At 40.7% G+C, this 11,674-nt stretch overlaps 1 protein-coding gene across 2 annotated transcripts in view; it reads left to right on the top strand.

Annotated features, from left to right (window-relative positions):
* Positions 1–212: 212 nt before the first annotated feature.
* MAP3K7CL (MAP3K7 C-terminal like) overlaps positions 213–11,674 on the top strand; it is a 38,044-nt gene continuing 26,582 nt past the window's right edge. The window contains exons 1-3 of one of the 2 annotated variants that reach the window (XM_060640357.3): positions 213–494; positions 1,000–1,053; positions 2,519–2,627. In XM_060640357.3, coding sequence (XP_060496340.1) covers positions 1,018–1,053; positions 2,519–2,627 — 145 coding nt within the window. In that variant the 5' untranslated portion in view covers positions 213–494; positions 1,000–1,017. The remainder of the gene's footprint in view (positions 495–999; positions 1,054–2,518; positions 2,628–11,674) is intronic. The other variant, XM_060640358.3, reaches the window with a different exon arrangement.

The raw sequence follows: 11,674 nt of genomic DNA, 5'->3' as shown, positions 1-11,674 counted from the left end.
TTTTGCTGACTGGAGTCATGCTATCTTTGCCAGTTTGCTGGAATAGACACAGACACCGATTGGGTCACGCTGAAGACATTCCTGTCTTGTGAAGCAAGTCTGTTTGTATTTTAGGTTTGCCAGGACTAATGAATTAAAACATTTGGACTCTCCACAACTTGCTGTTTATCAATGCCTCTGACAGGAGGAGGGTTTTCTTTTGCACTTGCTTTTTCTAGAAGCATGACAACATCCTGGCTGTTGGAGAGGCAAGGAAAGGAGAGAGGGGTTGTGGAGGGAAGCGGAACAGGAGGCCCGTGGGACGCGGGGGTCTGGGGGAGAGCAGGTAGCAGTGAGCTGCCCTGACAGCTGTCACTGCTCCTCAGATTGTCAGTGGTTGCTATGCAGCAGGTGCAGCCTGCCCTCTTACTAGGTCTTCACTCCACAAAGGCAACGACTGGCCAAGGCAGCGGCTGGCCCTGGATTACACAAGTGCAGACACTCAACTAAGTGAGGTAAGGCAACAGGTGTGAAAAGCGAACTAAATGCTCGGGGCACCGGCCACTGAACCAAAGCTCTGTTACAGCCGAGAGGAGGAATCAGTGGTCCATTTCCCCAGGCGGTGTGATGAAAAGGCAAGTTGCTTTAGGGGCTCTCCTGGCCGACACCGTGGGGAACTCAAAATCTACCCCACTTGGCTGTTGTCATCCTTCCTGAGGCAGACAGATGTTCTTGCTTGTGTGGAGGGGAGGGGCTCTAATGAGCTGTGTTTATCAATTTCATTGCCCGGCGCGAGAAACCTGGAGGCAAATTTTCACCTTTTGTGCTCGGTTTCTTGGTGCAGGAAAGCGTTGGGAAATGTAGCCAAAAGAGGAGGGCTTTTCATCCCTAGATGTTAGGATAAGATGGGTTGGTGATGGTATAGTGCATAACAATAAGGCTTTTTCTTTTAGCTGCAACTTTAAGGGGCTTTTTATTGTTTGTTTTGTCAAATTTGAGACAGTCTGTTCTATTCCCTAGGAACAGGTGGCTAACAAGATGGTTGATTCTAAGCAGAGGAGACTACACAGAAATGTATGTCAGAGCTAAGATAAAACAAATCCTGAGTCAAGTAACAGCAATTTCATATTACCCTTTTCTTACGTTGAATGTTTCACGTTATTACTCTTTTCTAACTTAAGACGACATGACTCGGAGTGCTTTATGGTTCACTGCTATTTGTAGTTTTAAATGAATGGGCCAGATATCATTCTAACTGGGTGATAAACAGCTGTGGGTTTTTCTCCAAAGCTGTACTAGGTGTTTAATATAAGCTTGTTCTCTTTCCATATACGGGGTAGGATGATTCCATATGTATGTATGTCTAAATATACGTGTGTGCGTATATAAATATACATATGCATTCGTGTCTGCTCTATAAATAAGTGTAAAAACAAAATTCACTGTCCTAGACACTATTTTTAGATATAGAAAAGTTATGGGAAAGAGTCAGAAACCTTGCTATGAGAAAATGTCCTGGTAAACATTTCCCAGAAGCTCGCTCAGGATGGCAGAAGAGATGATTTATATTTTGCCATTTTTAGAGACGTTTTCCTTAAAATATCACTCAGTTTTTTCCTTAAAATATCACTCAGTACTCATGTACTGCTTACATGACAAGGAAAGCAGAGAGTTTAGGGAAGCATGATTAAAAATAGAAAAGTTGCACATATGTATTCAAATAATGAAGATATATGTATAACAATATCTTTTCCTTAGTCCCATTGAACAAAAATTATCAAATATCTTGGTTAAAATGTATTTGTGCTAAGTTCTATTATTATAACAAGGAAATATTCATGTATTTTTGCCCATCCTAACTCATCTGTAGGATGTTTTCCCATTCATTCTATCTTTATCAATTAAATGATAATTTAACACGTACATCAATAGAATGTTTTTAAGTTCTGTCTTTTGCTTGTATCATACGTTGTTAAGATGTACAATCTGAGAAGTGTTTCATGTGTTTACATGTAGTTAATTAGATATTCAAAGCCCGTAATGTTCATAATATAACTGTAAGATATTTAAAAATAGTCTTGGTGTTCTTGAAATGGTTCCGTGATACTCATTCTTTACCACTCAATAATTCAGGTCCAATTTAGGCATTTGAGTATGAAAAGCTAATCTAATATGAGGCTGTCTGATGCCCTCTTAGGACTTCTTCATCCCCCTCAATCAAAATAAAACATTATATCAGACCTTGAAGGGCTAGGGTTGGACCGGTCAGTGTGAAGGGGTACTAAAACAGTGAGGTGGGTGGAGATTTTGCTCTATCTTGTACATTTTATTCTAGGTGTGTATTTCCAAAACAATTCTTCTATAAGCCAGAAAAAGAATTTTACATGGGACAGGTGAATACTTTCCATGCAGGGGAGGAAAGCTAGGGACTAGGAGTATCTTCAAAATAAGACAGTAATGCTTACTAACTTTCCAAGGTCCTCTGAATATTTGAAGGACGACTTGGGTAAATGACAATGGCTCTCTTTTGTCCTTACAGCTGGAAGACCCAGGGGAAGGCCAAGGCTCAGGTGCCCACATGATCAGCACAGCCAGGGTACCTGCAGATAAGCCAGTACGCATCGCCTTCAGCCTTGATAATGCCTCAGGTACGCTCTGCCCCCAGGGAAAGGGTCACCTCTTAACCATCATCTTTTCCTGTTCCACAAAGGGTGTTTAAACATGCATGCCTGGCATGACCTAACGATGGGGCGTGTGATTTTTCATCATGTCTTGTTCGAGTGTGGCCTCCAGAAATGCCTCTGGTGATGCTTCCCCCATTTCCAATCCTCTGGTTGTTTTAGCACATTCCTTCTTCCTTTTTGCTTTCCCCACTTTCTTTTATTATCAAATACATGGAGCTATAACCACTTCTAACGATTCCAACGTATGTCATTGTTGAAACTGTGTGAGGAAACATTTATAGAAGTGCTGGCAGTTGGTTAGGTAATATAAAAATATCACTGTCCTGGTTCCAGCAGCATTTCCTGGAGCCCAAGTTCCAAATGCTGGTTTCCCACTGGTGCTCCCACACTTCCGGCTGAATCAACAGATTTCAGCCAGAGGGATGAATGGGACAGGTGAGACAGACCCTCTCGAAACAGTAAGGTCTGAGGTGAGGCTGCCATACGTAGAGCCCTTTGTCATGGCTCCCCTCAGTGGCCTCTTAACACACATACTGAATTACACCACCTATGATGGAGACCTCAGGCGGTGTGAGGTCACAGACGTGAGGAAGGGAATGCTTGGATCTCTTTCACTGGCGTAAGCCTTCTCTCTCAGTCTGTCATCTGTTAAAATCACGTAATCATGTGCTCAAACAACATTAGCATTTATACCTTGAGTCTTTTGAGGGCTGATTCTGTTAATCAATCAATCAATCAATCAATCATCTATTCTTCTTCCTACAGTGCCACTGTAGGAATAATATTTTAAAACGTAATAATTGGAAAGGACCAAGTTTATCCCTAAAATAATGCAAAGTAAGGATCTGGGCTCTCTGAAGTCTGACATTACACAGCCAGTTACTATATCAAGTAATTACGGTGGTAGGACATGTGGCTCCATTTTCCTGGACTGTGCAGCCCCCCGTGGAGGATATGTTCCAGAGTAAGGAGAAGTGAAGCCTTGACTCTTCATCATCTGTTCTTTCGACCCTCTTCCCACGGTCTGCTGTTGTCCTATATCTCCACTCAGGGGTTGCCTTCAAGCGCAGGGGTAAAGGGAAATTCTCCCAATAGGCAAACCATTCTATCCCAACAAAGAAATGATAGTTAACATTAATTGCATTCCTCTTTTGTATTAGGCATTCACATGTATTATTTCGAATCTTTAAAATAACCATGCAACAGGGGCACTTGGGTGGCTCAGTCGGTTGAGCATCCGACTTCGGCTTGGGTCATGATCTCACAGTTTGTGAGTTTGAGCCCTGCATCGGGCTCTGTGCTGACAGCTTAGAGCCTGGGGCCTGCTTTGAATTCTGTGTCTCCCTCTCTCTGCTCCTCCCCTGCTGATGCTCTGTCTCTCTCTCTCCTTCAAAAATAAATAAAAACATTAAAAAAATTATAAAATAACCATGCAACATAGGGGTGGCTGGTTGGCTGAATCAGTAGAGCACAAGACTCTCGATCTGGGGGTTATGAGTTCAAGCCCCACTTTTGGTATAGAGATTTATTTATTTGTTCCTCAAATAAATAAATAAATCTTAAAAAAAATAACCATGCAATGTAGGCATTAGTATTGACAATTTACAGAAAGAGAACTTGAGGTCCAGAGACCACACTGTTAGTAGGTAACAGAGTTCTGATTTAAACTCAGGTCTCTAGATTTATGAATCTGAACTCTATTTTATATCACTTCTCTGAAAAGAAAAAGAAAAGTCCCTCCTGCTTTTATGCATTTCATAAGTGCAAGATTTTGAGGAATAGTTCATGCTTGACTGGCTAGCTTTCAAGACAGGTACGTGTAAGCCCCCAAATCCAGGGAGAAAGAAGTATAATTTTCTTCCCTGTGACTGTGTCCCAGAACAAGTCTTATTATAGTCAACAGCCTTACAAAGAAAGTTTTAGTGTATAAACTTGTTTATTCCAAGCAATATTATTGTATCATAATTTTGGACGAGACAAATAAATGTACCATTTCCTCATCTTTATTTTAACAGAATTTAATTTATGTACAGAAAAGAGCCATGCAGAGGTGGATCTTGATATTTGGGCCGCGTGAATAGACTCTTCCTTGAAGTACAAGACATACAGCTTGTCATTAATTTGCCACCATCCTTTATTGGCCCCTGACTGGGAGCTCTTGCATGTTTTGTATCAGTCAATTTAGATTGATCTGTTCCAGTCTTTCAAATGTCCCAGGAATGCCCACTTTTGAAATTCATGGTTTTTTTTTTTTTGAGATGGTAGCTTCAAAAAGGGGTTGTCATTTGTTTCCAGTAGTGCCACAAAAAGATGCTTAGGAAGATTTATAAAGAAATTGCTAAAATTAAAATTTTTTTTCCCTTATGATCTATGTGTCCTTGTGTCCCTAAAAAGGCATCCAACTAGAGAATCCAGGGGAGGAATGGGTTTCTGTGTTTCTCAGCTTTTCTCAAAATAATCATCTGAGAGCCCTCATCAAAAATACATGTTCCCAGGCCCTAGTCCTGTATATTCGCATTTATGCAGTGGGTACAGATGGAGGCCCAGGAATCTGTATTTTTGCATGCACATGAACTTGTGAGTGTACAGAAAGATGCTTTGCAGATATTTGGAGACACTCCCTCTGAATTCTTGAAGAAGGAGCATGTGGAGTGTCACAGTGAGTAACACTTGCCGTCACACACTGTGCATGCCTTTTGAATTCCAGTGCATTCTAGACCACACATTTAGGGGGAAATAAAGGAAAACATCCTAGACTTCCCTTGTAAATGGGGGAGCTAAGGTGGAATTTTGGGAAGCATCTCCATATTCATGGATTTATTGCTGAGGGGTATGCAGAGTCCATGAGAAAAGAGACATCTTTGCCTGTTAATATTAATTTGTTCATTCTTGGGTGCCTAATACAGTTATATTAAGTTATATTAAACTTCTTGCACATTTTTGTATATTTTGCACATTTTTCTGAGATGTCTTGGTGTAGAGGTTAAGGGCATAGGCTTTGGAGTCAGGAAGATGTGGTTTCTAGACCCGTCTCCATCACTATTTCTTTGATCTTGGTGAAGTCACTCAATTTTGCTGAACTTCAGTTTCCCACAGGGGTATATAGTGACAATTCACACATTTATTGTAAGAATTAAATAACACTATATAGGTAAAACATTTAGCATAGTGCTTGATGCAAATTATGTACTCAACTGGTCCTTGTATCTATGATAATTGATTCTGGAGTATTAAGGAAAATATAAACCACTTAAGCAATTTTATGTCCCACCGATACCTCCCACATCTACTTAATATCAAGGTAGGGTTTATAGCATAAATGACCTGAGATTATTTAGGGACTAGTTATCCAATTGGTGGATTGTGGGTATCCCTGCCTCTCCTTTTATCAATGAGCTGAACTTAGTTTCTGTGCTTCCAGCAACCTTCCAAAGGTGGGTGAGATGTGCAAAAGAGGAGTGTTGCATGATCCTTCCTGTGGGTTTCATAAGGCAAAGAGATTTGGGGAAAAATCTGTGTCACCAAGAGCAGATGAGAACAGCTTCTTGGGAGATGTGATAGTCTGCCAGGTCTTGAAGATGGGTAGGGTATTGAAAAGCAGTGTAGCATTTCTGGGTACCAGGTATAAAAAAATGGGGGCGACACAACTTTTAACAATTCTTCTTTTTCCTGCCAAACAGAAAAGCTGAGCAAAACCTAAGAGTCAGGAAGAGCATGATATATTCAAGGAATAGTAAAATTCTCGTCAACTGGAGCAGAAGTCTGAATGGAGGGAGAGTAGCATACCATTTAAATGAACCCTGCTTTGAGCCTTACATTGAATATCTATTTACATAGCCATAGATTAAAGTTAACAATATAATCCTGAAAGTTCAACAACACAGTTTGCATTTGATCAGAAACAATCAAGTGTCAAAAGTTCTTGAGCAAGGGAGTGATAGGATAAAAATGGTAAATGTTCCATTGGTGGCATAGTCTGGAATATGTAGAGATGAAAAAATGGATGAAGCTTTTTATAATGGTACAGAGACTGGGTACCTGGATCAGATAACAGAATGAGATGACTGAATTCAGAGAACACTATGAAGGAAGAGTTGAAAGGACTTGGTGAGAGAGGGAGGCAAACCATAAAAGACTCTTAGATACAGAGAACAACCTGAGGGCTGCTGGAGGGGTGTTGGGTGGGGAATGGGCTAAATGGGTGATGGGCATTAAAGAAGGCACTTGTTGGGATGAGCACTGGGTGTTATATGTAAGTGATGAATCACTAAATTCTACTCCTGAAATCATTATTACACTGTATGTTAATTAACCTGGATTTAAATAAAATTAGAAAATTAAAAAAAAAAAAAGAAAATGGTGGAGCTGGGACTCAAACCAAGTTCTCTTTGACACTGATATCCTTTAAACAATACCCCATTGCCCTTGGTGGGCTAGAAGCAATTTATTAATCCATCTCCTTTTGGATAAGTTGCATCCAGTACTTGATTGGAAAGAAAGAAAGGGTTATAAATGTAAATTTTTCTATCTCTAACAAAGTGTGCATGATCTTGCTTAAACCAGTCTTATGCTATGTAGCAAGAAATTGCTAAAGGACGGGATACTGGTAAAGCTTAATTCCAAGAAATTCTACAATTGCTTTAAAAAAAAAAAGGACTTGGTGACAGACTGGCCCTGGTAGATGGGGAGTTTATCATTGTTTATTGATAACAGAATGAGGCACAACAATCCAAATAGACCCTGGACCTCCAGGAACTTAAATAAAGGAAGCAAGTTTTTAGGGGAACAAAAGCCCTTTAAAATACAATCACCTCTTTTAGCTTATCATCAGAACCCTTTGTTGATTAACACTTAGCTAACCATAATCTTGGAGGCATCAGTGAGTGTCTTTAATAAACTAATGATCTGATTGACATTACTTCCAAACTGGGAATTCCAAAGAGTTAACTTTCTAAATTGGGATATTCATGGAGTTAGTTTTCCCAATAGAAAATATGCAGAAGAGAAACATGAATCCCATCTCTTGGGTTATTAGAGAGTCACTGGCCCTTCTCCAAATGGAGAGAATTTAGAGTTGGACTGACATGAGGATTTCATGCTCATTACTTGAGAGTTTTCTTTATTTCAGTCAAGCTATGAAATCTGGTACACTCAAGCATGGATTTAGACCTTGACTTTGAGGTTCTTTTTTGTTGTTGTTGTTGTTATTTTTTATTTAGAAAGCGTCAAGGAGACTAGTATCAGCCCAAGATGGTAGCTTTCAACATTTTGTTTTTAAAAAATTCTTTCAAGCGAGGCACCTGGGTGGCTCAGTTGGTTAAAGCATCCGACTTTGGCTGAGGTCATGGGTTCCAGCGGTCTGTGAGTTTGAGCCGCACGTCAGGCTCTGTGCTGACAACAACAGAGCCTGGAACCTGCTTCAGATTCTGTGTCTCCCTCTCTCTCTCTCCTTCCCCCGCTCATAGTCTGTCTCTTTGTCTCTCTCCCTCTCTCTCAAAGAAAAAAAACATTAAAAAAAAAAAAAGTAAATAATTCTTTCAAGGTATCAGAATTTTTCCTATCTGGATATAAATTAATCAGATGACATTTAGTTGAAAAAGCACAAGGCCCATCCTGTTGGTGTCTCTTTTAAGTAACACTATTCTCGCATATCAGGGTGTTTGTATGGAGTTGCTGAAATAGCTCCCATGCATCTAATTTAACCGTGTGACTGTCTAGTGTGCACGTGCACAATTGGTTCTCAGCGAAATTGTGAGGCAGGGAAGTGTCTGTTGTCATTGTTGCTTTCCTTCAACTTTTTCTATCTGTGGTACCTTTGGGTAGTATTTCCCTCTCCCTCCTCCGGGCCCTAATGTTTCCCGTATTCTCTTTGCTCCCTGCTCTCAGTCCTTGTTCAATGCAAAGTCTCGGGAAAACCTCATTCACACTAAGCATTAAATGAATATTGAGGTTAACTTTTTAAAAACAATCTCTCTCACGGTGTTGCTGTTGTTCTTGTTGTCGTTGTTGTCGTTGTTTTGGCATCTCCACAGGGGAGTCGGTAGGAAGTCAAGGATTTGCCTCCAGTTATGCCCAGCATGGACAGCACAGTGGGAGGGGGAGGTAATTGATTCCAAAGTCCAGTCAAGATGCTGCCTGGAACAGTGGTTCTCAAATGCCGCTTTGCAGACCTGGTCTGGCTTTGATGAAGTTTTCACTTGTCTGATGTGAAACAAAAGAAATAAGGGCATGGAATCCCCCTGGAGTTTTGCCAGCCAATGAGGTGAGGACGGCCTTTGGGGAAATGGTGGCTGGGAGAGACTTTTTGAGCTCTTTCAAGTCACCGTTCCCGACTCTGACCCGACCTCCAAAGCTGCCTCCACATGCCGCGACAACGAGCAGTTGAAAATCCCTCATAGGTTGGTGGCGGTGGGGGTCTCCTGTATTTACATCTTTTACAAAGCACAGAGCTGAGAACCACGGGAGAAACTTAATCATCAAATACTATAAAGTCAACAATACGGTATCTGTAATCACTTTGAGTTTGTTATTCTGATATCCGATGAAGGTTCTTTGAGATACAGTTGGATTTACTGGTTGGTATCTGTCCCTTGAGGCCACAAAGGCCAGAAGGGAAGTCAGTGTTTATTGAGTACGTAGATGCTTCTGCTTGTATCATCTCATCAATTTAGACTGGCAACAACTCTGTGGGGAGATGCTATTCGACCCATTTTATAGATGTGGACCATTGATTGGCAAAGGGAGGCTAAGTAACTTGCCTCAAATCAAGCAGTTAATAAACCGTAGGAAGGGATTCAAAGACAGGCCCTTGGGGCTGTTTTTCCTTTATTACCCATTTGGAGGCAGGGTCCATGTAATGAGAGACAAGCATGATTATTTCTGAAAGCAAAGAACTTCCTCAGTAGTCATAGGCAATGATAGAGAAAGGTTAGTTCTGATTTGCTTTTATAGAGTGGGAAAGAAGAAAAGTTGAGTTAAGTTTTATTTGGTGGTGTGAATATACTTCCAACATATTCTTTTTGAAGCAAATGTTTCTTATAAGCTAAATAAGTAAAAATATTCTTATAAAAGAATAAATTGATAAGAGCTACAATAATAGTGACTAGATGAATGTTTCTAAGAAACATAAAACCTGTCTTTAAGCTGAATCAGATCTCTCTGTGTGGGGAAATATCATTCAGGCTATTTGATGTGTGATCTTGTTTGCTTCATTATTACAGGTACTGGTTGAGGCGATGTGGCGATTACTATTAATTATAAAGCATTGGCAATCTGCTAGATATCATACCAAATCACTGCCTGCATCCATATCCATATCTGTACTTTTAATTTTATGGGTCCTGAAAAATCTAATGTGTATTAAATTTTCACATATCTAATTTTTTTTTTTAATGTGTATTCATTTTTGAGACAGAGAGAGACAGAGCATGAATAGGGGAAGTTTCAAAGAGAGAGGGAGACACAGAATCTGAAACAGGCTCCAGGCTCTGAGCTGTCAGCACAGAGCCCAACGTGGGGCTCGAACTCACGGACCGTGAGATCATGACCTGAGCCGAAGTCGGACGCTTAACCGACTGAGCCACCCAGGCTCCCCTCACATCTCTAATGTTTAACAAGCAGGAAGCAGAGTTTCTAAAAAGCTTTTGAGATGTCTCAAAATAATGTGGTTCTCTAACAAGAACCAAGGTATACAGGCTTTCTTAAAAAAAGTTTTTTGATACATTAGTAATGCGAGTTGGCAGCCTTATATCACTTATTTCTAAAAATAAAATATGAATCTCGATTTAGATTTAAAATGAAAGTACTTAAAGAACTTTCATGCCTAATTTTTTTTTACTGATATTTCATATAGAAAGTGTTTGCTTTGATGGGGAAGTAAAAGAGAAACATTTCTTAAATTCTGAGTTAAATGAAGAAGGAAAACCCATGAGACATGAGGTTGTGGCTGCACCAGGGAAATCTCTCTTAACTGGCGTGGGGATAACTAAGTAATCAGAAGCAATGATTCTCACTCTGCCTACTGTCTGTATTATTCAGATGAGGAACAATACCTTCAATGCCCACCATCATACACATATGCACATATTCACATACAGGTGCCTTGTCCCCCATTACCCCTTTGGTTGGGTTTATGGTGAAAGGAACGGAGAAAGTGAACCCAGTTTTATTAAGCATTTATTATCATTACTGATTATTTCCTAGGTGTCGGGCTTCAGGCTAAATGAATTGACACGTGCATTCCTTTACTAATAACAAGTTTTTGAGGCAGGGAATATCATGCCCATTTTGCAGAGAAGAAACTACGTCTCAAAGAGATTATGTGGATTGTTCATGTCAAAAGGTGGCTGACTTGAGCCCTACAGAGGCTTGTATTGACCCTCTTTGCCTTTAGTGGTTAGGAGCCTTCCCAGGCAAATGGTTCCAGGAAAATTTTTGCATGAGCCTTGGCACATGTACCCATTGCCCAAACTCATTTGCCTCTTAAGTGTGCATTTGTTCCTGAAGGATGATCTCTAGGACACTCACGGGCAGGATAGCTACACAATTTGCAGAGACATAGTGCAAAAAGTGTAGGGCTACTTATTAAAAAATGATTAAGAATTTCAAGTATTATGGATAGAACATTAAACCAGGAGCAGGGTCCACCAGAGGGAAGGGCTCTGTGTGTCTGCACAGACACATGCCCACGGAGCCAGCTCTGACTGCAGAGAATGCAGTCAGATGGAATGGATTCTGGACAAGGCTGACTCTTGGGTTTCTGGTTGGGGAGCAGAGTGGGGCTTGGAAGTGTCCTCTGAGGGTGGCTTATCTCTGTCCTGAGAGCTCCTCTGTGTGGAAATCTAGATTCTTCCTACCAAAGATCTGCCTCCAATTATGCCCAGGATGGAGAGCACAGTCGGGGGTGGGGGGGGGGGGGCGGAGGTAACTGATTCCAAAGAGCAGTCAAGATTTTGCCTGGAACAGTGGCTCTCAAATGCTGCTTTGTAAACCTGGTCTGGTTTGACGAAGTT

Source organism: Panthera onca, chromosome C2 (genome assembly GCF_046562875.1).
Source record: "Panthera onca isolate mPanOnc1 chromosome C2, mPanOnc1 haplotype 2, whole genome shotgun sequence".
NCBI classification, from domain to species: Eukaryota; Metazoa; Chordata; class Mammalia; order Carnivora; family Felidae; genus Panthera; species Panthera onca.
Note: the sequence above shows the minus strand (reverse complement) of the source record. Positions and strands in the feature narration are given on the sequence as shown.